Source organism: Lichenostomus cassidix, chromosome 17 (assembly GCF_008360975.1).
Source record: "Lichenostomus cassidix isolate B80296 chromosome 17, HeHo_3.0, whole genome shotgun sequence".
Classification (NCBI taxonomy): domain Eukaryota; kingdom Metazoa; phylum Chordata; class Aves; order Passeriformes; family Meliphagidae; genus Lichenostomus; species Lichenostomus cassidix.
Genome location: NC_139497.1, coordinates 10,211,667 through 10,239,034, shown reverse-complemented (window position 1 = coordinate 10,239,034; position 27,368 = coordinate 10,211,667). Strand labels below are relative to the sequence as shown.

General features: G+C 48.5%; 2 protein-coding genes across 18 annotated transcripts in view; one reads left to right on the top strand and one right to left on the bottom strand.

Moving 5' to 3' along the window:
* The window catches only part of EXD3 (exonuclease 3'-5' domain containing 3), a 282,421-nt gene extending 271,552 nt beyond the window's left edge, over window positions 1-10,869 (bottom strand). For 7 of the 12 annotated variants that reach the window (XM_085076512.1, XM_085076507.1, XM_085076510.1 and 4 more), the window contains exons 1-2: window positions 10,732-10,869; window positions 4,986-5,055 (exon numbers count right to left, since the gene is read on the bottom strand). The gene's annotated coding sequence lies outside the window, so the exon portion shown is untranslated. The remainder of the gene's footprint in view (window positions 1-4,985; window positions 5,056-10,731) is intronic. The other 5 variants (XM_085076518.1, XM_085076516.1, XM_085076517.1 and 2 more) reach the window with 2 other exon arrangements.
* A 422-nt stretch (window positions 10,870-11,291) lies between these two features.
* On the top strand, window positions 11,292-27,242 carry NOXA1 (NADPH oxidase activator 1). 6 transcript variants are annotated; one of them, XM_085076523.1, is made up of 15 exons: window positions 11,298-11,583; window positions 13,298-13,380; window positions 14,706-14,814; window positions 17,033-17,167; window positions 18,232-18,339; window positions 19,036-19,095; window positions 19,638-19,675; window positions 20,356-20,497; window positions 22,354-22,407; window positions 23,360-23,429; window positions 23,555-23,607; window positions 24,764-24,933; window positions 25,682-25,787; window positions 25,874-25,997; window positions 26,189-27,242. In XM_085076523.1, the coding sequence occupies exons 1-15, from the start codon at window positions 11,410-11,412 to the stop codon at window positions 26,284-26,286; spliced, it is 1,524 nt and encodes a 507-aa protein (XP_084932649.1). In that variant the 5' UTR covers window positions 11,298-11,409; the 3' UTR covers window positions 26,287-27,242. The 6 variants fall into 6 exon arrangements, with proteins under 6 accessions (XP_084932654.1, XP_084932650.1, XP_084932652.1 ...); XM_085076522.1 differs by having other exon boundaries at window positions 11,299-11,583; window positions 23,357-23,429; XM_085076524.1 differs by lacking the exon at window positions 25,874-25,997 and having other exon boundaries at window positions 11,294-11,583; window positions 23,357-23,429; window positions 26,189-26,275.
* The last annotated feature ends 126 nt before the right edge of the window (window positions 27,243-27,368 follow it).

Below are 27,368 nucleotides of genomic sequence, written 5' to 3'. Positions count from 1 at the left end.
TCTCATGAAACCAAGTACAGGAATAATACCAAACTCCTGAGTTTCCTGAGAGTAATTCCTCTCCATTTAGAAAACAGGAGGAGTCCAAGAAAGAACTTTTTCTCTGCAGGGGAGGAAGGCAGGAAGGAAGGAAATGTGAATTACATACACCTCTAGATAAGTTCCCCTTTAAAAAAAGGAAGGAAATTAGAGTTAACTCAAAAGAGCATGTTTAGCATCACTGCACAAGCTGGGGAAAAAACCTTGGAAATCCTGGCTAAAGATAATGCTGCCTCCTCCTGTCCCTGCCGGGCTTTCCACAGTCACTGCCCCAGGGAGAGGTGAAAGGGCCATTTTTCACCCTTTTATAAGCAGCACCACTTTGAAGTTACAAATCAGAGTCACCATTTGATGGTCACCTCTCCCTATGTCATTCTATGTTTCTTATAATAAGGCTGTTAAAAAACATATGTTTTCACTTTTTTAATTATTATTAAAAAAGGATAACTCATAACAGAGCAGAGACAAAGGCTCTGTTGATACAACGACATGTGGATTAAATCTGAAAGGAGAAAGAAAGCTGTTCTAATAAACTGACAATCCTGCTCAGAGGCCTTACACCCAGATTAGTGTAATAAATCATGAGGAAAAAATTCACTTTGGATGAAATGACCATTTATTTAGGCATGGAACAAGAGTATTTTAAAATTGCTCTGGACATTGTACACAAAAGACTTTCATTTTTGTTCTTTTTTGTTGGTTCATTTTCTGTTGAGTTTTAAGCATATACCCAAAGTTTTGCATTTGCTTTACTTAAAAATAGTTACTTTTGGGGGCTTAAACCTATGACAAGTCAGCCAGACGGCACCATTGGGCTCTTACAGACACAAGAGAAAAAAAGAAGCAAAAAAGGGGGTTTTGCTCCATTACATCATTACATCAGGCAGAAAACTGCCCTAAATTTAAGCTTTCTTCATTATGTTCATCTGCTGTGTTTTTATAAACACAGTTGTACTTGTTCCCTTAGCCTCTATTAGCAGTGGCTTTTTCACTCTTTTTCAAGCAGGAGACACTCTGCACCATTGCTGCCTACCCCTGTCACACACAATTTGTCGCACAGTGGCTTCTGAGCCCAGCACTCTGACCTGTTCTGTCAGAATGTCAGTCTGGGGGCAGGTGAACAGCAGGGAGGGGCTCCAGACACCCCAGTCACACCACCAGCCTCAAAACACTGTTCAGATCCAGCACTGGGCAAAAATCAGGGCTTGGCAGAACTTCTCAAGTACAACACTGACTGTAACTATAGACAGGATCTAGAACTGCAACCACCTTTTTTCATAAAAATCAGATTTGGGTTAGGGTTAGGCTTAGGGTTAGGTCACCTGGAGCTGATTTCGGAGCTAAAGCATATACCAATTCCCTTTGATACATCGTGCCGTGGGGATGGCATTGGCCAACTCAGGCAAAGATGTCACCACAGAACCCAGCTGTGGTGACCAGCTTCAAACAATGACAAAAACCAAAACATCATCATCATAAAACAAAAGCTTCAGTTCCACAGAAATTTTCTGTGAGAAAATATTTCTAGGAGATGTTACTCAAAACTGGAAGAAACTATTTCATAAAAGCAGGCTGGAGTTCCTCTTAAGTAAGTTCTGTAATGTCCCTGGCTCCTGGATTATCATCATTTTTTAGAAAATCCAAACTGTGATAAAACATGAAAGAGGATCTGGATAGGGGATGGAGGATAACATTAAGGGGGTGAAGACTTTGGCTGAAGCCTCTGCCATTTGTGGTGTCAATCCTAATGTCCTAATCCTAATGTGACTTACAGAAGTCACAAGAGTGCAAGAAACACTTTTCATAACCATTAAAAACCACAATCCCCAGACCCACAGAAGAAATGCTTTAAGCTTAGCAACTGTTTTTATCTCCACCAGAGGAGATATTCCTCCTATGTATTCCATTCCACATTAAAATCTATCTGCCAGCCAGACAAATAATAAAAGGTTCCTCAGAAATTCCAGCTGATGCAGTCACTAGGAAGCCATCCCAGCCTGCCTAGTTTGCTGCTGTATTCCCAACTCCCTGAAAGAATCCAGGGGCCAAACATCAGCCCCTGATCAGGTCTGGGCTGCTCTTTCTCCCCATCCCACTCCCTTTGCCCAGAGAAGCTGTTGCCACCCTCCCAGGAGAGCAGTGGGAGCTGGGAAGTGTACGAGCGCCTGCCTTTGTCCCAAGGCTGGTTTGCCAGGACACCCAGCCCAGACCTGACTGCAGGCGCTGTTCACCTTGTGCCATCAGCTGCCTCACAGGCTGCAGGATCTCCCCACACACACCTGCAGCCACCCACATGGCACCATGGCTCAGCTCAGCTTCTGCTGCCTCCTCCTGTGCTCTCCCACTGGCAGGGATGCTGGAGAACCCCAGAGCAGGAACAGCTCTGCTTTTCTTCTACTCCAGGCAACCCCTCTTTGCCAAAAAGCTAACAAGGGGACAGAAAGTTCTGGTGGGGCAGAAAGGGAAAGTGCAAGAGAAGATTAAAAGCCAGGAGAGAAAAAAGGCATGACCAGTACTTTTTCTTATTATTTTGCTTTGATTGTGGAGAATGAAGCCTTGTGGCCAACAGAGTTCATGGAAGCCCTACACAGTGATGCAGGACTCCAAGGTTTATTGTCTCCTGGCTGTAGCACAGAACCAGCTTTGATAAACCCTCCTGCTGTCAACGTTTACTGTCCTTACCCCACAGACAATAAAGCTGCACCTCAACTAAAGCTCCCTGGCAAGACACACATGGCAGCCTGGAAGGCTTCCCAGCCCAGAGCTGGTCAGTCAGCTGGACAACTGATTCTGTTCAGAGCTGCTCTACTCTATGACCTGTCATACCCCATGCCATGCCTCCTTTCCCCTCTTGGAGAGGCACAGGAGCATCCCAAGCAGTGGTGACACAGAACCCAGCTCCCATCTGCACTGCTCCCACAGCATGGGGAATTTAGAGGCTGAGTAAAGCCATACCTTAAAGCTGAGGTTTATGCCCTGCAGGGATGACTCCAGCCTAGGAAACTTGCCCTGGGTTTTGCCAAGGCTCCCCAGGGTGGGGATGAGTCAGTGCTAATTGCTCAGAAAGCATTCCGGGTCCCACCAGTTTGGTATGGTTTTGTAAAAGCAAAACAAGGTATGTTTGGACAAAGGTGAGATTATGTTTATGTTTACAGACAATCTGACTCCTGCATATAAAGAATGCTGTTCCTTGGACAAAAAAATAAAAACATCAGTATATCAAAAGTAATGCAAATGATCTGGCTCCATAATGTTGCCAGAACAGATGCACCACCAAAGCAGCTGAACAATAATCGTGGTCTTAAATTTGACTTCTCTGACTCCTGCTTTGTTCAATATTTTAATCGTATTTTTAAAAAAATTCTTAACCACTTCAGTTTGCAAAGCAAATTTATACACATTGATTAATTCTCCCAAGGTAAAAATCATTATCCTCTTTTTGACACGAGGAAAGTAAAAGGAGACACAACAAACTACTCGTCAAAGGCACAGATGGAACTGGTGGAAGGGCTGGTACTAAAACCCAAGAGTTTCTGAAGCAACCTTTTTTAATCAAAGATTTACTTTTTTTAGAAAGATGATAACAACCAAAAAAAAAAATTCCAAAATGGTTACATATTTAGGATCAGGGCATTTTATGGGGTAAAGACCACCAGAAAAGCAAGTTATTCAAACTCATTAATTCACATTTGGAAAACTGCAGTGAATTCTCTCATAGAGTGGTGCTATGTTCCATATAGAGCCCAAGCAGGAAATCAGCCCACAGCACAGGCAGTCTTGCCTTGGATCATCAGTACCCAGGGTAATCCAGTTCCAGATTACCACTTACTGCTCTGGGGGCAAAGGATACTTGCATGAGGACTTTCTCTGGAGAGCTGGTGGGCAATGCAGCCACTCGGCTCCCGTGGGTGATTCCAGACTGCCCTCTAACGAGGCTGCAGCTGCATTTCACAGACACAGGGACACCAGCAAAACCCAAAATGAGCCTTTCCAGAAATTTCTCATAAAATCCCAAGCTTTGTTTCCACTTGAAAAGGGGAAAGCAGATGATATACACTAACTGGTGACTGTGCCTGCACAGATATTCCATATTACCCTGCACCATGCAAGCCCTTGTTGGTAAATATCTCAGTAGTCAGCAGGACTATAGAGAAAGATGGGAAAATTCACAGTTCTCCCATTACAAAAGAAGAAAAGATACTGAGTCAGATGACAGTTAACCCAGTACAACTTTTTAAGACAAACTGAGTTTTACACAATCTGTAAGGAATTGCTGGATAATTTTTCAACATATGATGTAGTTAAATCAAACTTTACAAAAGTAAGTGAATAACATCAACGAAATTCACAAATCAAAATGGAATCTGCTTGAATATGTTCCTTAATACACTGATGAACCATAAAATACTGACTATTTGAAGGATGTCTGCATCCAAGAGTGGCCACACAAGCTACACTGATGAAACAGGACTGGCTCTAAGTTCATACAACAGACACATGGTTTATTGCCCAGTTCCCTTTCACCCACCTACATAAACTAATAAACCATCCTGCAAACCAAAGAAGTTCTTATTACTTTGAGAAACAAACCTCAATGCTGATCCTCAGAACACAAATTCATTTTAATAATCACATTTTCAGAATAGGTCTGTTGCTTCCCCTTAAAGATGTAACTATACCTATGCCATGAGAGCCCAGCTGCTCAGTGTAGGCTCAGAACAGTCAGAGCAGCCTGTGCAGCTCCTGTCCCCTCCCTCCCCCCATCCTGCACCAAGGCATCCGACTCAGGTGTCCCCTAACACCCCAGCTGGGAGCAGAAGGTGCAAATGATCCGTTCCCAGGCTCCTACAAGACAGAATGGAAAGAGGCAGAAGTTCCTGAAGCTGCACTGCCCCCATCCTGCCAGATCTGTTTTAGAAGCCTCTGACTAGACCTGGCAAACTCACCCCAAGGGAGAACGGTGAAGGTTGTCAGCTGCCGGGCGGTGTCTGGGGGGGTCCCACTGTCACCACGGAGCTGCAAGGAAACAGACAGGCCTGTGAGCACTTGTCCACCTGGCAAAACAACACCTCAGCCCCATGGCCCCCAGCAAGCACCTGGGACAGTGCAAGCCTGGAAACAGAGGTAGGCAGACATCAAATTCTACCTTGAATCCATCTCATATACTTGCAAACTTCTTTACTTCTTGCTAAGCATCTTTACTGTAATGTTAAGATCATGAGGTGCTATGAAGGGAGACCTCAGAGAAATCTGCATCTCCTCCCGAGGCAGTGGAGGGGCAGCTTTGACCTCTGATCTCTGTGACCAGGGACAGGACCCAAGGGAGCAGCTGGATCTGTGTCATGGCAGGTGTAGGCTGGGTATCAGGGAAAGTTCTTCCCCCAGAGGGTGCTGGGCACTGCCCAGGCTCCCCAGGGAATGGGCACAGCCTGAGGCTGCCAGAGCTCCAGGAGTGTTTGGACAATGCTGCCAGGGATGCACAGGGTGGCATTGTTGGGGTGTCTGTGCAGGGACAGGAGCTGGACTCAATGATCCTGGTGGATCCCACTTCCAGCTCAGGGGATTCTGTGATTCTATCTGGGTCACCAAAGACTAAGAACACCAAACCAACGTGATGAACCACTGAGGGAACCAGCATCCTGACCCACAGAGGTTATCCACTTCAACAAGCACAGCACCTCCAGGAAAGCTCCACTCCATGCATGGAATGGCCCAGTGGCCACCACTGCTCACAAACAGCCCCAGACAGCAATACCCTCAGCTACACAGGTAACAAAAACCTGCCCTGCTCCAGCTAAAACAGCAGCTTGAGCCTGTAGAGCACAATTGCACTCCCTTCTCAAAGAGGCAAACTCATTTCCTTTCAGCTTGTAACAGTGGGAGATTTTAGTCCTCAAGGAGTATTTTCCAAAAATGTACAAGCAATTGTATAATCCAAAAAATCCACATGGAGCAGTTTGACAGAACCAGGGTTTCCCAAGCAGTGCTGAGTGCCTCCTGTGCACTCTCTCACAAGTTCAAACATTCCTCACAGCACTGCTACATTCCAGCCAACTCTTCCTGACATAACAGCTTATTCCTTGAGGAGGTTCAGGCAGAGTTTGACCTTACAAAGATCAGCAGCGGACAGACAGTGTCCTGGATGTTCTGAAAAAGAGACTTTTCCTTCATGAACATGTAACCCAAACAAGGCTCAGTGAATTGGTATAAAATAAAAAATTATCAGAAAGTCTCTTTTGAACCAGAGCTGCATCTTAGTCAGCACACAATAAAATGTATGGAAAAATGCAAGAGCAAATTAACCTCTGAAATGAGTAAGTGAACCACAGTTGTGTGCAGAGCTGTAAGGATAACCTCTTGTAAGGTACTCTGCCTTTGAAGGCAAGATGATCAACAGCAAAGAATAAATCACATTCTGTGGGTATCACTAGCCATGGAATGAGCAATAAAAAGTGTTATACTAATCAAAAGAGTCTAAAATGACAGCAGCCACACATTTAGACTTAAGAGTGACCATATCTTTGGCAGAGCTGGAGATGTAATAAAGAGGAAATTATTTAAATACATGAAATCCATGTAGAGCTTGAGTCTCTCCTGCTCTGGCTCAGTAAAGTGTGACAATATCCCAGCAATGCTCAGCTCAGCAACCTGAACAGAAGTCAGAGTTACAGACACACCTGCAGCTTCGCTCTCCCAGACAGATTCAGAAATGGACTGAAGCACTGGGCAGAGAATTTGGCTGCTATATTGTGACAGAAAAAAGAGGCTTTGATGCATTTTTTTATGCCAGCTGCTAGCACGATGAGTAGGGGCAGGTATGGCCTTCAGGAACAGAAGCTCCAGAGCACAACACCAACAGGAACGATTCCTGATATGTCAGTTTAAAAGAGGTTTCTGTGCTGTTACTGCTCAAATATTTATGCAACATAAATTAGATTTTTTCCTTTGCTTAATTCTTTCATTATTCATATCTACTTTTTCTTCATTAGCAAATTCCTTCTTAATGATTCACAGTATGGTAAGTACAAGGAATACAAAACCTTGTCCATGGGATACTGGTCAGAGAAGGCACAGAACTCTCATGTTTTACAGGTGATCAGACAGAAGTTGAAGGATTTTTAACTGCACCTGGTCTGATCAGATTCCAAAATACTTCATCCGTCTTTACCTCCATTGCCCACTTATTTCTTGCAGAAGAAGCTGCAAGGAGGATTATTCTGTAAGAATTAGCAACATATTTTTTTTCTGCTATAGAAATGTCTTTGACAGTAGCAATTGCCTAGACCCTCAAACAGGTCTATTCCTGCTTAGAGCCACCATCAAGGGCTGTGCCCAGAGCAACAGCCCAAGCAAGTGGCACAGCTGAGACTAAAGAAGTTATTAATGATATAAGCAGGGTTTATTGCCTGATTTTTACCTACAGCCCATAAAGCAGTGTTTGGCCCAGGTCTCCCAGCAGGCAGTTAGCACAGCTGGGAAAAGGACACCCTGCTCCTGAACTCAAACACCTGGACAAGACTCTCAGCTTCCAGGCCCAAGTTAATGCTATTTGGTCACATTGCAACACCAAGCCTCCACATGGATTCCAAAAGAAAAAAAAAATTTATCCTCTGGGAAAACAGCTTTCCAGACTCCCTTCTCTTTCTGCAAGATTGTTTCAGACTTTCGTCACTGACATCCACCAGTTCCTCCAACGCTGTATTAATTTATTACACATTCATTCAATTAAGAGATGAATGTGTGAACCTGCAGGATGTTCAACCCTCAGCACATGTCCTGTTTCTGTTCATGTATTTCTGTTCCTCTGTGACCAGCCCTCCCTCCAGTGCTCCTGGTTACCAAGGGAGTTGCTTCAGGAAGCTGTCAGAGCACCAAGAATCCTTGGAGAGCTACAAAATATTTTTTTTAATTTACAAGCATATTACACAGACTCAGTAATTAGCTTTTGAATTAAATTACTAAAACTTGGTTCAGAAGAACACTGTTATTTCTAATAAAACATCTTTGTCATTAGCCCAGAGGTGCCCTATGTCATTCCCTCTCCTCCCAGGTGACATCACTTCACACATTAGCAAGTTATTTAATACATGTTTGGTAAATTATTTACTCACAGGAGCATAAATATATATAAATGCACAGACCTGAGTCTCTGTGAACTGGCACCTATTTCTGCATAAGAATCCCCCTGCACTACCAGAGCTGAGAGCTCAGAACACAGGGAGCACTCCCTGCTGCCTCTCACCTGCTCCCAAATGCCCTTGGAGAATCACAGAAATTACACTGATTCCAGCTTTGCCAATTCCTGTTCGCCATGGAAAAGAGCAATTCAAAGTGTTCACTTTAGTCCTTCTGAGTGTTTGTACACGCTCTGTGCACTGCACACTGATCTGATGGGGTTTTGTTTGACTGCCCCAACAAAGAGATGAGTTTTCTGCCACTGCGGAACTGTGACCACCAGCAAAACTCTGGGCAGGTGAGTGTCAGGACTTCTACCAGGCAGCACTGTTGCCTTAGAAACTCCAGACAGAGCTTTTCTGATGGAGCATTTACATTCCAGAAGATGCATTTTGCTGGTTCTGCTCCAAATGTTAAAATTTGATTACCCCTGCACCACTGCTTGCACATACTGAGAGAAAACACACAGAATCAGAAGTGATGGCTATCAGTGATGGCTGTGCCAAAGGCTGTCCCCCAGCCATGGGCAGATGTCTGTTTCCATGTCAAACCAGGGAGGCAGAGAGCCCTTGGAGTGCACCAAAACACACAGAGCCGTGCAAGAGGCAGTTTCACTGCTCATGGGAGCACAGAGAGATTTGGTATTTTAACTGAAAGGTAATAATTTCAGAGTAAGTCACTCAGTCCTTTAGTTGACCCTTTCATAAATTCTCCTACCCTGAAAGCATCGTGCTGAAACAAAACCATGAAGTCTGATCCAGTTGGAGATATCCCTGCTCAGTGCAGAGGGTTGGAAAAGATGGGCTTTACAGCTCCCTGCCAACCCAAACCATTCTGTGATTGAGACAAACATCTCAAAATCCCTTTACAAGAATCTGATGAGGTCAACAATGACAGCAGAAAGTTCCAGCAGGAAACCTGCTTTTACTGAGGGTGAAAAGCTCTCATGGTGCCTTAACAAAGAAGCCTTTGCTGGGAACTCTCATCTGGATCAACTGCAAAACTATGGGGAAAAGAGTAAATGTGGGAGGGAATTCCCTGCACTAGTGTAGCCCAACTCTTTGCCCACCTCAGCGCCTGCTCTTTGTGGCCAAACTCTGATGATTTGAACAGTGGAGGAACAGACAAACCCCCTTAATATAACTTTCTTCTAGCAGAACAGCCTGCGGAGTTCCCCCTTGAAGCAGAGCTTCATCCAAAAGCATAGGATTTCTTAAACCTGTCTTTATTTAGACATCAGTCTTTCAGTAACATTAAGTGAAGCCCCTGCTATTTCTGCAGCCCAGGGAGTGCCTCATGATCTCCCCAGTTCCCCAAAGCCCTGGCCCAGTCTGGCCCCAGAGACCTGCCCAGGAGTCTGCTCTGAACACACCTTCAACGTTGAGATCATTCAGCTGAGGAGCTCCAAACACTGACAAGTCTTTCCCTCTTCCTGAACTACTCCTGTAATTAACCATCACTGCTAGGAAATTGGGTCACATTTAAAAGAATCTGTATAGCTCTCTCAGTTACCAGATCCCGTTATGCTGTTGTTGGAAAGGCTGACAGGATCCACCTATGGGATAACTTCCCATGGGCATGGATTTCCAGAGTGGCTGAGTCACTCCTGAACTCTCATCTCTTGAATGAGCCTGAATAAACTGAACTTATTCAGGGCTTGTTTTCCAGAACTGGAGATTTTTGTGGCCTGCTCTGAAGTCCACAGTATTTTTATATGTCACTGGAGAGCTCCTGTAACCAGAGATGCTCTGGTAGCCCATTCTAACCATGTGAACACAAATGATCACTACAGCTCAATTTTTTTCAGAAAAACTAAAAACCACATGAGCAATCAACCCTTCCCTCACCAGTGAAGGTCAGATTGTGTCACTGATGCAACTGTGTCCTGCCAGTCTCCTTCTACCTCCTATTAGTCATTGTGGTGGGAAGCAGCTGTCAGCTCCAGCCTCCACATGGTATCAAGATCCTCCTGAATAACCCAACCGGACATGTCAGGCCAGGCCGCGGCAGCAACACCTTGGCACTGCCCATCTCCCCTCTCTGTCAGCAGGGACCTCAAACAGCAAAGTATAAATCTGCTTTGGGCTCTGCGAGTGACTGAACAAGAATGAGGGAACTGGAGCAGCTGACTACCACTTATCTATGGCTTCCATTTAACAACTGAGGCAGGAGTTGTCCCCGCACGCACCAGCTCCTTGCCCAGCCCCTCAGCCTAGCCCAGCCCGCTCCGCCGCACCGACACAGCCCCCGGAGCCTCCCCACGCCGGCCCGGCAGGCCCGGAGACGCTTCGTGGCTTTATTTCGGCGCGCGGTGTGTACACCCGGAGCGGCCCCGCCGCGCCCGCCCGCTCGCCGCTCCTCTCGGCGTCCAAGGCTCAACATCAGCTGCGCCGGTCTGGGCTCCTGCGCAGGCCGTGGGGCCGGTTCCCCGGGCCGGGCTGGGGTCTCCGCACGGCGCCCGCTGCCCTCCCCGGTTGCCGCCCCGCCCGGCCCGCTCGGAGCCGCCTCCGGACTCACCTGCCACCGGCCGGAAGCGCCCTCACCACGGGGCCGCCGCTCTAAACCTTCCCCGCCGCGCCCCTCCGCGCGGAAAACCCCAACAGCTCCGGAACGTTTGGTGCACAGCGCCGCGCCCTCATCGGTCTCCTGTTCCGGCGCACCGAGGCGCAGGGCCGGCAGGGGGCGCTGTGGCCCGCGGCAGCGCTGAGCCCGGGGCGGGCTCTACCGTACTTACCGCAGGACGGCGGGAACCACGGCCTACCGTACTTACTGTAGTTAACGCGCACCGCCGTGCGGCCGGGAGACTATTTACGATTTTATTCACATTAAATTCGCATTAAATATTTTACTCAAAGAAGTTCCCAAAGCGGCATTCTGGCTGCGGCAGTGCCGGCCGCGGGCTCGCTTCTGGTGGCTGGTCAGGTGCCCTCTGGTGCCCTCAGCCAGCAGCATCCCCCCGGTGCTCGCTCAGGTGTGTCCGCCGCCCTCACCGGTGTGCCCCGCAGGGTCCCGCCGCCTCCCGGGATCCGTGTCCCCTCCCGGGGTCCGTGTCCCCCTCCCCGCCCCTCCCGGCTCTGTGTCTCCTCCCGCCGGGCAGGGGAGGAGCGGGGCGGGCAGAGGTGGCCGCGCTTCCCGCTTCCCTATTGGCGCTGCCCGCCCCGGCAGGTGAGGCTCCGGTGCCCCGCAGCGCCGTCCATGGCGTACCGGGAGCTGGTGCGGCGCTGGCATGAGGCCGTGCGGGCGGCGGACCGCGGGCACTGGGACGCTGCCCTGGAGACCTTCGGCGGCATCGCGGAGCCCCCGGCTAGGATCTGCTTCAACATGGGCTGCGTGCAGCTGCTGGCCGGGCGGCCCGAGGCGGCGCTGAGGGTGAGCGGGGCGGGGAGCGCCGGGGGTGCCGGGGATGGGCGGCTCGGCTCCCCGTGCCCGGCTCGGGGGGAATGATGCTCAGAGTAGAGTTTAAAATCCGGCGTTTCGAGTCTTGCGTGTCCAGCGGGAATGCAAGCAGGGATGTTGAAGGAAGAAGGGCTTAAGGAAAAGATTTAACAGAGTGAAAAATAGAAAAGTAAAAAAGGTTGAAGTTAGAAAAGTGGATGTGGCAGTAGAGACCGTGGTTTAGTGGTGCTGGGCTAACAATTGGACTCAAGGCCTTTTCCAACCTTAATGATTCTGTGATTCCATGATTCTGTTAATGCTATGTAAAACTCAGGTGAGTAGGAAACTTCAAAGTGTTGTGGAATCGTTTTGAAACAAGGTAATAGTGACAGAGAATACTGAAATTAGATACTAGAAACTGCATCTGGCAATGTAGCTTAAGTTTTGCTTAAGCTATATCAGTTAAAATCGTGTCCTTCAGGTGAATGTATCTCATTATCATGTGAAAACTACACCTCTAAAGCTCAGGCTGCCTGATTTGAAGTGAAGACCTTAACCCATTGGATATTAACAATAAATTAAAAATGTATTGTAGCTTTAAATCAAAGCAGAAAAAAGTTTGTTCAATCACAGTTCCATAAGCATGGATTTAGACATGAGATGGGTGTATTTTGAAAGTACAAATATGCTGCTTGGCGGTTGAGACTGCCAGAACAGAGCTGCTGTGCTGGGAAACTACTGCCCTTGGGAGGGGAGAGAAGGTGCCCTGAGGAAAAGCCTTTTTGTGACAGCACCCGGTGTGTCTCCACATCCGTTCGTCTGTCTGTCTCTGTGAGGAGATGCAGATAAACCTCTTCTTAAGCATAAGTAAGAGCTGAGGCTGTGCTGGAGGGGCTGGGGCAGAGCCATGGAGCCCTGGGCAGGGCTGTGGCTGTTTGGGACACAGTGAGCACATGGCAGTGGTGCCCAGGAGAGAATTCTCAGCCCCAGTCAAGGGGTAGTGCCTGGGAAGAAGCTCAGCCCTACTTCCGTGTAGACCAACGGCTGGTTGGTTGTTATTTCATTTACGGCCCAGAAAGGCAGGCAGTTCCAGCGAGGTGTGTGCAGGGTCATAGAGACTCATCTTCAGCCTGCAGTGCTGTCCCTGTCCAGGCAGAGTCAGGGAAGTCTGGTGTTTCAGGAGTTGTTATCTCCCTGTGGTGTCTGCAGTGATAAGGGCAGGAGCACACCCCTCCTCCTGTCTCTGCACAGTCCCTTTGAACCACAAGCTGCTTGCCTGTATTTAGCTGTGGCATGGAACCAGAGGTACTGACTTACAGGCCATTGTGAGAATCCCTGCATTTTTCTCCCTCTCACTCTTTCATTACTCCTCACCTCAGCCTTCCCCAGCCTGACTGGTCCCGCTGCTCTCACTATCCTGGCAAACTCTACAACGAACTGCACATTTTTCCCATTTTAAGAAGCCAGATGGCCAATGCAGCTCATGTATGTCCAGTCCATTGTAGCAAAGAGGGGTAAAAATCTGAAACTCAGCTCACACAGAGCCAAGACCTGAAAGATGATCAGGAGCTGTGTCCAGCCCCTTGGAGCTGAGCAGGCACTGTCTCTCTGAGGATGGCTGGGACCTGGCTGGTGGGTGCATGTGCCCAGGCTCTGACAGAACAGATCCCAGCTGATCCTTGGTGTGTGCCTCTGTTTTTCTCCTCAGGCATTCGATAAAACCGTTGCAAAGGACAACTCCCTGGCTGTGGGCTATTTCCAGAGAGGGTTTGTCCACCTGCAGCTGGAAATGTGAGTGCGGTGCACAGCCAGTTCAACCTTTGGTACTCTCCTTTCAGTCATGCTTTATTCCTAAACCTAAATGATTCTTTGATTCCAAAATTCACTTTTTCCAGCAAGCTTACAGAGTTCACAGGGTCTGCTTTAACCTTGGAAACCCTGTCACAGGTCAGCAAGTCTTATCTCTGATAAGAGCTGCACAACTCTGGGGCCCCAGGGGTGGCTGACGCATGACATTGCTGTCCCATACACACAGAGACTCCTGCATGCAGGGCTGCCACAATGTTATGTTGCCATTCAGATTTTCTTCGGGAATTAAAAAAATGTAAGTGGGCTGCTTGGTGTGTCTTCACATGACACACTTGAGTCTGGCCTTTCTAAAAATGTAGCCTGCCCGTTCTCCTGACAGCAGATATTGGGGGCCTGATTTCAGTCTCACTGATAAAATATTGAGATTGCTCTAGAAGTGTCATGGGATTGATTCCTCATTGTTTCCACAGTTAAATCACAGTGACATCCTCCTCAAGGAGGTGGGTGAAGTATTTTGCAGATTTTGTCTTACCTTTGAGTTCAGTTATTTTCTTTTCCTGTTGTTTTGCCCATATTTTTCAGACCTTAATTTCCACAAAATATCTTTATTTCTGGGAGGGAGTTAAAGTGGGCAGTTCTGGCTTCTCAAGTGGAGGGGCTGTGCCCGGGGTTGCTGGAGCCCCAAGCAGAGCTCACTTGAGCTGCTCCACAGGCAACAGAAGCAGAGCAAACATGCCCCAAGCACACCCACTGCAGGGACAGCACAGCTGGCAGCTGTCTCCTGCCCAAAGAGCTGATGGTCACCAGCACCTCAGGGCTCCTTCCCTCATCACAAGCTGCTCCCACCACTCACACCTAGCTGGGTACCTTCTCTTGGTCAGGTGCCCACTGCACATCCCTTTCTGGACCCTTCCTTTTGTCACCTGCAGCCTCAGTGGGCACCTGCTTGGACTTCAGTTGCATAGTTGGTGTAAATTCAGACTAATTCCCTCCCTATCATCAGAGGTTCTCTAAATGTCTAAATTTTTAATTTCTAAATTTTGATGCTCTGACCATGTGTGTGCCTTCCCTGCTCCCCATCAGCTGGGTTCTGAGCCCTCAATCCTCCTGAGATATGTACTGGGACAGGCGAGAAGCTCCCAGCAGTGGATAATCTTTGCACTTTACAAAGATGGCACATCTCTGGTGCAGCTCTCCTCACACAGGCTGCAGAGCAGAAGACGTTATTTGCCAGCATGATTTTTGAACTTCTTAAACAGTCTCCATCTTTTTTAGTCTCAGTTTCTTGTGTCACCTCTGCATTGCAGGTATGAAGAAGCTCTCTCTGACTATCACATGGCCTTCAGTCACCTAAGACAAAATCCCTTCATTGATTACAAGCAGCTGGGGCTGAGGCACATCCTCTATGCCTGGGAGGTAAGAGTCAGCCTGGCTCAGCATTAGCAATACTTCCCCCCACTCTTGGGGGTGGCAGTAGCAGGCATTAGTGACCCAAGACTTTTTCAAGAAAGTACATTAGAACTGTAAGAAAATTCTGCTTCACTTTTTTTAAAGTAACTTAAAAGTCATAAAACAACATAATCTCTGGAGAGTTTAGCAAATTGTGCAGTTTGAAAAGTAAAATTGTTCACAGGAGGTTCCCAGGAATTTGTATATTGAAGGGTTTTATCTTCTCTATGTGTAGACAAAGTGGTGGCTGCCCCATCCTTGTAAGTGTCCAAGGCCAGATTGGACAGGGCTTGGAGCAACCTGAGATAGTGGAAGGTGTCCCTGCCCATGGCAGGGGTGGGACTGGGAGATTTAAGGTCTTTTCCAACCCAAACTGTCCTGAGATTCTATGTAATATTTACACTTACATGCACGTAAATGCACATGTAAGTTTAGTGAACTCCTCAGCCCTAAGAGCCGCAAGAGGTTGAAACATTGACAGATGAGAACAGAGCTGATCCATAATGCAGACTCTAGGAAATTCAGGTGCGTGAAAGCCTCTTTCCAACTGCAGCAACTGATCTTACTATTCCCTCTGTGCCTGAATTTACACCCTGTGCTCAGGTTGTGTTTGCCTCTGTAACTCTTCATTCTGCACCTCTTACTGGCACACAGAGCCAACCTGCCACGTCCTGTTCAAGGAAGCTCAAAGTCTGAACTGATTGTAAATTTTTGTAGTATTTGGAATGTAAAAGATTCCTAGGAACTGTTGTTTCCTGGAAGGGTTCATTTTGTTTTCTCTGAGTCCACACGAACAGATTGAAAAGCAGATACAGGAAAGAGGATTTAACTCCTTACTTCCGTGAGAGTGAGGAGTCATTGTGTAACTCCAGTCAAGCATCTCAGGCAATTTTCATGCACCTTATACCTGGCAGGAGGAAGCTATCCTTGGCATCTGTGGTATTACCCAAACCTCCCTGGCTTTAACAGCTTCAGTGCCACAGAGCTGCCTACTCTTAGTTCACAGTCTTAGAAATAAGAGGTTCCCTTGGAGAGGGGCAGGGCTCAGGAGTGTCCTGAGGAGGCTGGTGCCCTTCCTCGTGTGAACACACAGCCCCTCACTGCAAGCATCACCAGGACATGTTCTGGCAGCGTGCTGGCTCTCCAGGCTTGGGATCAACATCTTGATTTAACTCTATCTTGTTCTCACCTGGAGCTCATTTTTCAAAATACACAAAAATCTTCCTCCAGCAGAATTGTGCCATCAGGTTTCCCCGTGCATGGCGTCTCACATGCTGCAGCTGATATTCTCATGGGAGATACATGCATGGTTTGAAAACCCAGAAATACTTGCCTCTTACAAGGCTGTAACACTTCTGAGTGAGTGAGAACTGCTGCCTTGCCTTTCCAGGAGGGCCCATCCCTGCACTTCCAGTACATGTTCAGGGTTGCCATTTCCCACAACCCCAGAGTCTTCTACTGCCATGATTAAGAAGTACAGGAAAAGCATTCTATAAGCTCCAGCCCTGTCCTGAGCAGGGTGTGCAGCCAGATACACACCTCAATTCACAGCTAATAACCTATCACAGGAGATAAGGAGCTGTCTGACAGCGCTCTGCCTGTGGCCCAGCAGCCCTCCCACACACCAAGTGCTGGCCAGTGACAGGCAGAGTCCTCCTGCTCTTAATATAGATCACAGCTCCCCAACACCCTGTCTGCAGCACTCCCACAGCCTGCACTTCCCCAGGAACACACTGACATGCTGCTGAAGGGTGACGAGCTACAGTTGACAAATTGCACATTCACAGCCCACTACAAGATGAAATTGTTTCAGTTAAGTTATTTTGCAGTGACAGGGAGTCAGAATTACAAAAATCATTGCCTAGTTGCATGCAAAAAGAAACCCTAGGAAAGCTTCCTGGCCTTTCAGATGCAGGAAGAATCAGATTTAAACTGTGAGGTACCAGTCTTCACCTGGTGTCCCCGTGTCTCCTCACCTTGACCCGCAGCTCCAGCATACCCAAGCTTTTATATTTTTCCTTTCTGATTGTGAATTTTTCCCAGCTGAGCTGCTCAGAGTACCTCTCCTGTTGCTGCTTTTGTGGCATTTCAGTGCCTGGTCACTGTTTTTTGGCTGAGTTCAATGGGAGGTATTGGACATCTCTTGCTGCCAACCCTCTGAGTCCCTTCCCTGTGCCCACTCCAGGTGCTGTACAACACTGCAGCAGTGCAGTGTCACCTGCAGCAGTGGCAGGAGGCCAGAGTCACCCTAGAGAAAGCTGTTGTGTGGAGACCTGAGAGAAGAGCAGCAATTCTGGACCTGGCCCTTGAGCGGGTACAGGTAAGGCCACCTCTGTGAGTTCCTGGATGTGTGCATGGGGCTTCAGTTAAGGAATATGTGCTAATAGTTGTATGAGTGTCCCTCACACCTGCGTGTACCTGTCATTTATTCACCTGCTTGGTCACCTGCTAACACAGTCTAAGCCATTTGCACATGATGCTCCATCAAATCAGTGCTTCAGGTAACTGAGGAGCTCCATCACTCCCCGCTGCTTCACTGCCCAAAAACACCAGAGTGGAGAATTTTGGGATGGCCTCTGAGGCTGGAAACATTTCTTCCCGGTCCCGAATGTTCAGGAGCTCAGTTCTAATTGTTCTTGTCCTGTAAAACTGGTTGCCTTGTGCAGTGTTTCAAGTGCAGAACCCCTACAAGTGCAGGTCTGGAGAGTCTCCCTCTTCATGCCACTGGCAGACTTTTTTTGAGTCCCTTTGGCCTCAGGAACAATTGGTGGTAGCTCAGATATTAATGTCAATCACTTCTAGAGCTTAAGTAGGGTGTGAAAATGTTTCTAGGACAGCTTCTAAGTAATAGCTTCCTGTTAGACTCCTTTATGATCAGGAAACATTTGCAGATCTCTGATATTCTCTTCCTGGAGTGTTTATTAGTTTGCTACCTTCACACTTCATAAGAGATTCATACTTTATAAGAGATTCGTACTGTGTTCTTAATCTGATCATCTCTTCTGCCATCACATTTGTGCTTTACATTAGTGTATTATTTATATTTGCTATTAGCACGCTACTCAGTGGCTGAACAGAGAAAACATTTGAAGTCAAATAGAAAAGCTGTTTAGAAGATTTGTTTAATAAACCTTTCCACCCACCCCATGCCAAGAGTGTCAGTCCTTGACTCCACAGCAGGGAGGGGCTGCTGAGCTCTCAGTTTGCTCGTGCTTTTTTGGAGCCTGAGTGGCTGTTATTGAGTTCACAGCCATACTTTTGGCCCCAGTGTATTCCTGGAGCTGCTGTTGCACACCTAGGAAAGCTGTATTTGCTTTTCACTGCTCTGATGTTTCATTCAATACGAATTGTTGGCTTTTCCCTTACCTGCTTTCCCCACCCCAGGACCGCCTGCTTTTAGAGGCCATGCTGGTTCCTCTCAGGGAACTTTTCAGACCACGAAAGAAGGAAGTTGAAGAGCTGGATTCAAAAGATTTCCTGGGCAAACCCAAGGTAACAGGCACGTAATTGTCAAGATTAACAGCAACAGAAAAAATCCCACCTCTGCCATCTCCTGAGAGCAGTGCTGTGGGGAGACCCAGAGCAGGATGGTCAGTGCTTGCAGCTGGGACACAGAAGTCAAAATTTCTTAGAAATGCCACCTCTCCTATCAAAAAATGTACTTTGGCACTAAAAAACCCTCCCAGTCTTGGTCACTTTAAAGTTGAAAGGGCTGAGCAGGTACTCTGGGAACCCATGGTTGCCCTTCTGCTAACAGTGATGTTTTGAAGAGGAGCGCATTCTCCAAGCATGCTGCTGCTCAGTCCTGCATTCCCAGTGGGACAGGTGGGCACTTGGGGATCAAATGCTTTGTCACATCCCCTAACACAAGGCAGCAGAGAATTTCTCTGGTCCTTTCTGTAACCAGTGCAGTCAGGACAGAGAGCTCCAAAACTTCAAATAAAGGAAAAGGAAAGTAATAAATTCCTGTACTTAATAAGACACCTGGGAAAGGCTAAAAAAACTGGGACACAAACAGTTGAAGCTGTCTTGGGAATCCAGCTCTGCCTCTCCCACTGTGTGCACAGCTCTACATTATGCCTGACCTTGGGATGCCAGAAGGAAATGGGTCTGAGCAGATAATCTTGGATGAGGTTTAGGGGTTTCTTCATCCAGCCTAGATTCACTCATTGCTTTGTTCTCTGACAGGTGATCTCATCCATCATTCCCAACGATGAATACATTGGCTTTGAGCCTCTCAGGCCGCAGGTGAGCAGGGCAGAGATGTGAAGGGAGGAATGGAGCTGCCATGGAGCTCCAGAAAGGGGCTCAGGTCCAAACACCGTCAGGGCAAGAGTGGACTGTTGGAAAAACCAGTGCAGTATCAGCGTGGATCCATGGGGATGTTCAGAGCCAGGCTCAGCACTGCTTGGAAGGGACTCAGTGGTGGGAATCTCCAGCCCTTTAAAGATGCATTTTTGACTCTTGACTTAAAACAGCAGTGCTTTGCTGTGCTCCACGTGTCTTTGCTCATCACTTTGGTAAATGTGTCAGTGTGAGCACAGCTGCCTTGCACTGTGTTGGGAGTTCCTTGGAACCAGGGGAGGGGAAGAGATTTTGTTACTTCCTGATGAGATAAAGAGGGAGGGGAAGAAAGAGAAAGTACATCCTGGTAAGCAGACTTCTTTCTGGGTGGTGCAGAGTAGCAAATGGGATCAAGAGTAAAGACAAAATAGCACAGTCAGGAGATAGGGTGGCAATGCTGCTGTAGGAGGCACTGTTATAAATAGATGCTGTTGTTTCTCCCACAGAAACAGGGCTTTTATGAACCCAGTGCTGATGCTCTGCGGTGAGTGTTCAGTCCCACCTTGGCTTAACCCTTCTCTCACTACTTCTGTTCTGAAGGTCTTTTGTTCTCCAGGGGATCCACACCCACTTCTCACCAGGGGTGGAGTGAATGACAAACACACAAAGGCTTCTGTGGCTGCAAAAGACACTATAGATCCCTGGCATCTCTCTGCAAGAGTCTCTGGGCAATTTGCAGGACTTGATTCAATAGTCTTGGAAGACGGGCATGGATCATGCCATGGCTGGGGAATAGAAGCAGAGAGAGGCTGTGGGACCTGCCCAGGTCTGTGGCAGAGAAAGCTCAGCAGTCTTATCTTAATTCCCAGGACAATTCCAAATAGTCACTACCAGCCCTATTGTCATGAGCCAAAATCATGTTCAAACCCCAAGAAAGTAATTTGTTTTGGTGATATTGTACTAGCAGTACCTCAGGGCTGAGTTGGATAATTGTTTTGATCTTGACAATGTTTATCAGTACAATGAAAATGCAGCTGCATTTGGCAAAGCAGTGTTTTCCAAGCCCCTTTTGTTCCCAGTTGGACCAAAGAGCAGCAATGGAAACCATGATTTCCCAACACCCTCAGCTTACGGCCTGTGCCAGTTGGGACTGGGGCAGTGCGGTGGCTCAGAACCGTCAGCACCAGTACCCTAGGCTGGTGCAGTGCTCTCCTCTCTCCACAGGGATGCTGAGTCTGGGTACCACCGAGTTGCATCCCAGTACTGCCCCGAGGAACCAGCGGGGCTGACGGTGACAGCTGGGAGCCTGGTATTTGTGCTAAGCAGAGCAGCAGACGGCTGGGCCACGGCCATCCATGATGGACAGGTGAGGGACACAGCCCCCAAGGGCAGCACTTGGCTGCAGCCCCCTGAGCACAGTGCTTGGGCACACCCTGCAAAGCCCCTTCCCACAAACCCTGCATTTCCTGACCCTTGACTCTCACCAGCCTCTGCCATTCACCTCTGGATTTCCACTGATGCCTTATTGGCTGGTAAAAATAAGAGGCAGACAAAGCAGTAAAGGGAAAATGGTATTCCCTTGGTTTAATAGGATCCTAGGTGCCCCCGCATCAAAGGTGGAAACACGCCAAGGAGCACGCCGTGTACAACACATATACAAATTTATGGACATCGCAAATTAGCATATCTACTAAAAATCCCCCAATAAGAAACTTTATAAATGAAGTAATTGTCCCCCTATTCTAATTCTACCCCCAACTGAGACTACAGCCTAGTTTACAAAAAGATGTTCCAGAGAGGAGGCTCCATCCAAGGTTGGAGCCTCTAGTTCTGAGATAGTATGAATATTTCGTCTTCCCACTCTGCAGAACCCCCAAACTAAGCTAAATATCAGACTACAAGAGTTATAAACATGTGGGGATAAGGTACACAGAGTGTTTGTGAAGGGTACAAGGAGAGGGGAAAGGTATAAAAATGTATAAAAAGGTTATAAAAAGAAAGGACAAAAAATCATCAGGCATCACCACAGGGATATCTCTTAGGCTCTCCACCACAGGGGATCCTATTGTGGAGTTGTAGAATACCAGACCTCACCATGGACCACCATTTAGAGCAAGAATTTGTCACTTGAGAGTTCTAATGGAGTTGAGAGATGGATTGGTCTTTACCTGGTCTGTAGTGCTTCGGTTAAATGAACTTTGGGAAGGTTTGGGGAGGGTTTCAGATGTGCAGGCAGGTTTTATGAAGAGCTCTAGAGAAGACCCAAGGACTTAAAGCTCAGTAAATCTGACATCTTTCTGCAGGCCAGGGAGCTGTAGTGTAAACAGACTGAATAGAAACAGATAAATACAACATGGAAAATCTTTTGTTGGCAGAAGCCATTTCTCACCTGCCTACTTCAGTTCTTTGAAAAAGACATCGTACACCTGAATTAGGTTCAGCCAGTGAATGTATTACCTGCCTATCTTTCAAAAAAAATTCAAAAGTTTCTTCATAAGACCAGTGAGGTGATGGAGGAAGAGAGGCAGCGCTCTGAGGACTGGTAAAAATACAGAATTAAAGATTTGGTGTAAATAAACAGGTTTTTCTTTCTTTCATTTTTAAAAAGAATCTGCTGTGACATAAGAATTTAGCATATTGCTAAGTGATATAGAAATAGGGATAGAAATACTTGGTTTCTTAAGCTGGGCATGTTCTGTGACAGACAATCAAACCATTCAGCAGAGCCTGAAGTATCTGGAGCTAACAGGGAACAGTTACACAAGTATTTGGATGTGCTCAGTGAAGTGTTAAGTGAAATTCAATGTAGAAAAAACAAAAGTAGACTCTGGATAGAGAAAAAAAGCATTGTAAGCAAAAAAATTACAATTTAAATGGACAGCAGGGATTGTCAGAAGACACAGAAATGCTGCTGGACTGGTATCCCTGGACATCCATGCTGCTGTCTGCCTGAGCATCTGTTTTGGGAGCAGGGTATTTGATGGGTGTTTGACCTGTTCCACTGCAGCCACTCCATCAGCAGCTCTGCTCCCAGCAGGAAAAGGTGCAGAAGGATTGTTGGATTTTGTCCAGCAGTTTCTGACCACAGAGCACTTGGGTGGCTGGGTGACGCCAGGCCCCCCTGGGCACATTCCTGTGGCCATGGGTGACAGGCAGTGCTGGGGCTGGGCTGGGATTGCTGGACTCCTCTCTCACCCTGCTGTGCTCTGTGTCCCTCTGCAGAAGCTGCACATCCCAAGCTCTCTCCTGGAGCCTGCCTCAAGGATGGATAAATGGGTGAGCTGGCAGCCTTGCAACCAGGGGGAGGGAGGGAGGGACCGAGACATACATTTGGGACATTTATCTGTAAGACTATCACAGGACGACAGAATAGGACAACTCTGTAAGAGAAGCATGGAGTGTGAAACACTGAGACTATTGACTGAAGACCAAGTGCTCTTGAACGGGAACAACAGAAGACTTAAGAGCAGGAAAAATGCCCTTTATATGGAACTTGTTGAGCCACTGGAACTCCCTGAGGAATTTGAGGGCCTGAGGCACAGGCTTACCCAGCCTGCTGCCATGATGGCTACAGCCACCAGGTGCAGCAGGGAGTGGGTGCTGAGAGCTCACAGGTTCACCAGCACAGGGAGAGCAGGTTGATCTCCTGCAGTGGCACAGGAGTACCTTGAACAGGCCCTGCTTTCTGCCCTGGGGCGGTGTCTTGCCTTTGTCTCGGGAAAACTTCACCTCCCATCTCCACCACAGGCATAGCCACACATTATCCCCATTATTTTCCATCTGAACCCAGTGTGGAAAGGTGCAGCTCAGCCCCCCCTTTCCTGTGAGGGATGTTTCAAGCACATGATCGTTCTGACATTACCATGATTTTTTTACTATTTTTTCTGCTCCAAATGAATCCCTAGCACACACTTGGGTGTTTGCTCCGTGGATGTGTCACCATGAACCAGCCCATGTTGGGAAAGCCTTCAGCACAGTGTTAGCAACCTCCTGTTCCAACACCAGCCCAGCAGGGAGCAGGGGGCCAAGGAAGTGTCCCACAAACATCTGCCCACAAGAGCCTGAGTGCTCCACCTCATCCAGCCATTAATGAGCTGCTCTCCCTGAGGCTCTCTCCCTGGGGTTATACCCACAAATCTGTAGCTGGCTGCAGCCTGTCACACCCCAGCCTTGTCCAGGCTTCTATGTTTTCTGCTCTCTCCTTTGTGACATTGTTCTGTTGCAGAAGAGCAGCACTGGGATCCCCCTTCCTCCTGCCCAGGTGCCTCCCAGCTGCCTCCATGTGAAGCAGAACCCAGGTAATCCCTGGGCACAGACCTGAGTGGGTGAAGCTGTGGTCAAACCCTGCTGTGGGGAGGTGGTGGCCCCACTGCAGCTTCTGCTGACTGCAGGGCTGTTCCCCTGCCCCTGTTCTGTTCTGCAGATCCTCCTGGGGGAGAAAATGCCTCTGCCAACAATGCCCACATGGACTCCAAGGTGAGGTGTTCTACAGGCTGAAGCTGGCACAGCCTCAGGAGACCAGGGCTGTGAAAAGTGCAAGATTCTTGCCCAGATCCTCCAAAATTCCTGAGATGCTCCCAAATCACTGGAAAAGTACTCCTTCCTCTGACCACTTTTCCATTCTAAAGAGAGGCTCCCATGTGGTCTTTCCCCCCAGTTTGTGACCATCTCCCTTTGTAAGACAGTCCAAGGTTGACCTGTTGCCACGCTCCAAGGCACCAGGAGCACCAAACACATCAGAGTTCTAGTGCACATGACTTACAGCCCACTTTGCAAGAGGCAATTGTCTTTGAACACCCTGCTGTCCCTTCCCCCCTCTTCCTGTGTCCCATTTTCTGTCCCTGTCTGTCTGATAACACAGTTCATTCAAATTTGCCTTCTGGGGTAATATCCTCTGAGGCACCTCCATGTCATTGCCAAGCCCGGTGTGTGATGGCCCTGGAGTCACTCCTGTGGCTCTCTGGGGACACCACCTCTGTCCCCCAGCTGCAGGTCAGCTCTGTCACCCCTCTTTGTAGGGCCTTTGGGGTAATCCTGTCAGCTGTAGTTCAGCCAGAAGGCAGCACAAACATGGGAATGTGGCTGCTCCTCTCCAGAAGAAGGTGGAACAGAAGGAAAAACTCTGGAGGAATTGGGCTCCTGCTCATATAATTTTGGGTTTGGGAGGTACCTGTAAAATCAGACCCAAAACCAGGTTTCCTGGATCATGGGAGGAGCATTTCATCCCAGGCTTTGAATCCAGAGTTCCCCCTGTGAAATTCAGGTCTGCATTTTGATGATGTTCTACCGTGACATAGCAGGACAGAGATGAGGGGTTGTGTCTGTGTCACCACTCTTGGTCCAAGAGCAGACATTGTCAGCTGGGTTTGTTAGAGTCAGTCATGGTTCTTCTTAGCCCATGAACTTCATATTGTCTGGGTTCTTCCCCCAGAGGGTGCTGGGCACTGCCCAGGCTCCCCAGGGAGTGGGCACAGCCTGAGGCTGCCAGAGTGTTTGGACAGCACTCTCAGGGATGCCCAGGGTGGCATTGTTGGGGTGTCTGTGCAGGGATGGGAGCTGGCCTGGATGATCTCTGTGGGTCCCTCCCAGCTCACGATACTCTGATTCTCCGTCTGTCCACATCTCCCTGCAGATCTCCCCGAGGCACGGCGAGGCCTCCCCTGGTGCGGACAGGCCGGCGGTGCTGCGGGTGCACTGTGAGTGCTCGCTGGTGCTGCGGGCAGACCAGGCCCCGGCCCTGCCAGCCCTGCGGGCTCTGCTGCGGGACAGATTGGCTCAGCAGGCACAGCGGGGCACGCTCAGGTACAGGGCTGTGTGTGGGGATGTGGTGGGACAGCAGCCATTCCCCTCAGGACATGGGCATCCTACTGCCTCTGGTCTCCTGGGAACATTTGTCTGGGGCTGAGGCCCCAGATCCAGAAAAGATGTGAGCACACAGTCTGCTTTGAGGGCAACCTCACCATGGCTTTTGGGTTGGACAACAGCATGATCCCTGTCGTGAAGCAGATGCTGTTCCTCTTATAATTCCCCTCCCAGTACATAAAGGGCCTCAAGGAGGGCTGGAGAGGGACTTCTGACAAAGGCATGGAGTGACAGGACAAGGGGAAATGGCTTTGAACTGACAGAGGGCAGGGTAAGATGGGATATTAGGAAGAAATCCTGTGCAGATGCAGCTGCTGTATATTGGATTTTCTTCCACTTGGCTCAGCCTTTGCAGTAACATGGATCAATGCAGAGCAATCTGGGAGTCAGACAGAAGATCCTGGGGTGAGGTTTCCCCTACTGTGACACCCCTGGGGACACACAGTCAGTGGAGTCAGGAGAGTTTAAGATCTTTCCCTCAAGTTAGTGTGTGAGGAGGTGACAGTGTCACTCCCCACCACTGCCATTTCTGCCCAGTGAGCATTGGGAGTGGCCCCATGGCACTGTGCAAGGGGACAAGTTGGCCTGAAAAGGGGACTGTGGAAACTGAGGGTGGCAGAAGGCTGGGCTTGCCTCCAAGTTTGGCTTTAAAGGAGATGCTTTGCTCAACATTAATGAACCCTTGCAGCTACAGGCTCCCGGATGGCACAGAGCTGGGGGCAGTGTCGGGACAGGAGGACCTTGGGAAGATGTGGCAGCAGCTGACGGATGGCAGGCTGACACTCTGCTGCCAGGTACATGGGCTGGGACAATGTCTCTGCTGGGCTGGGGTCTGGTCTCTGCTTTGCCTTGCAACCTCCATGCTGGCTTTCTCCTGCAGGACTCAGACTCCCGCTTGGGCAGACCTGTTCTCTACCGCATGCTGGCTCAGCACTCTTACCTGGCACAGGGACCAGGAGATCTGGAGTTCAGCAAGGGAGATGTGCTGGATATCCTCTCTGAAGGTAGCTCTCCAGTCCTGCTGCAGGGAGAGACTGGGGAAATTATGGCCTCTCCTGTGCTGTCTCAGGTTCATACTCTCAGGAGTTACAGGCTTGCACTGAGTTTTGCCCAGAGTTAAATTTCAGCCATGAAAAATCTCACTAGCCCTGCTCATATGGACCAGGGCTCATTCCTGCTACTTTATGTTTTCCAGTGAATGAGGACTGGCTGGAAGGACGCTGCAATGGCAAGATTGGCATCTTCCCCAAATGCTTTGCCACCCAGACCACCTGTGATGCTGCCTTCCTATAGCAAACAGGAGCCTTTTCCTGCCTGACTGCACCCACAGGGGTGGGAGACACCAGTCCCAGCTCATTTGGGCCCCAGCCAGCACAGCCAGGAGCTCTGCTGTACCTGGGCAGGGGATATCTCCCACTCACAGATCCATGGGGTCAATTCCAGCAGTGATGGCATTTCCTACAGCCTGTTCCCAGACCTGGCATTTTTACCTAATGCTTACACTGCCAAAGATGTGTCTGTGCAGAGCAGAGAGCAGGGAGAGGCATCTGGTGTTTGGCTGTGGGAATTGTCCATGTGGTGACTCAGACTGCTGGGTAGGAAGATGTTCTTCTGGGTGGGAAGAGGTTCTTCTGGGTAGAAGTCTTCATTCCCTCTCCCTTGTTGCACATGTTTAGGCTGGAAGGGCTGAGCCTCACTACCAAAGCCAAGGGTGGCTGGCTGGGACGGGCCAGAGCCCTGTTCCCCAAGCTCTCAGGTCACAGAACCTTATCTCCACCAGCCAGAGATGCTGCTCTTTCAAAAGGCTTTTGAAACCAATTTGCAGTGGGATTAATGGGATAACACCTTAAATTAGGACCACCAGGCTTCCACAGCAAATACCCTATGGATCAGACCATTCTTTGGCCAGATGCCTTGGGTACTTTGCTTAAGCCCTAAGTCCAGGGTGGGATCTTGGAGCAAAGAGAAGAAGCAGTTGTGGAGATCCCCACTGCTCAGAGCACCTCTGGGCTCTGGGAGAGCCCTGGAGATTCTGGGGAAAGGGTTGGTTGAGAAGTGCGATGTTGGGCTCATGCTGCAAGGACTGAAAGCCCTGTCCAGTTCCTGCGGCTGGGCTGGGCTCTGCCGATCTAAATAAAACACTCAAGTGCCTGGAGCTGGAACCTGTTTTGGATTTGGTGTCTTGACAAAACTGGACTGTGTAACTTGAATATAAAATAAACCCTGAGCCAGAGTTGGCAACTCTTAAATCAACTTCCACTTGTGTTTTTCTGCTGAGATATGCCAGTATTTTTAAAGACAGCTGACAGTGTCTTTGGAAAGAGATTCTGTCACATACTACAAAAATACTGCACATCTTGCACAGGGTAGGATAC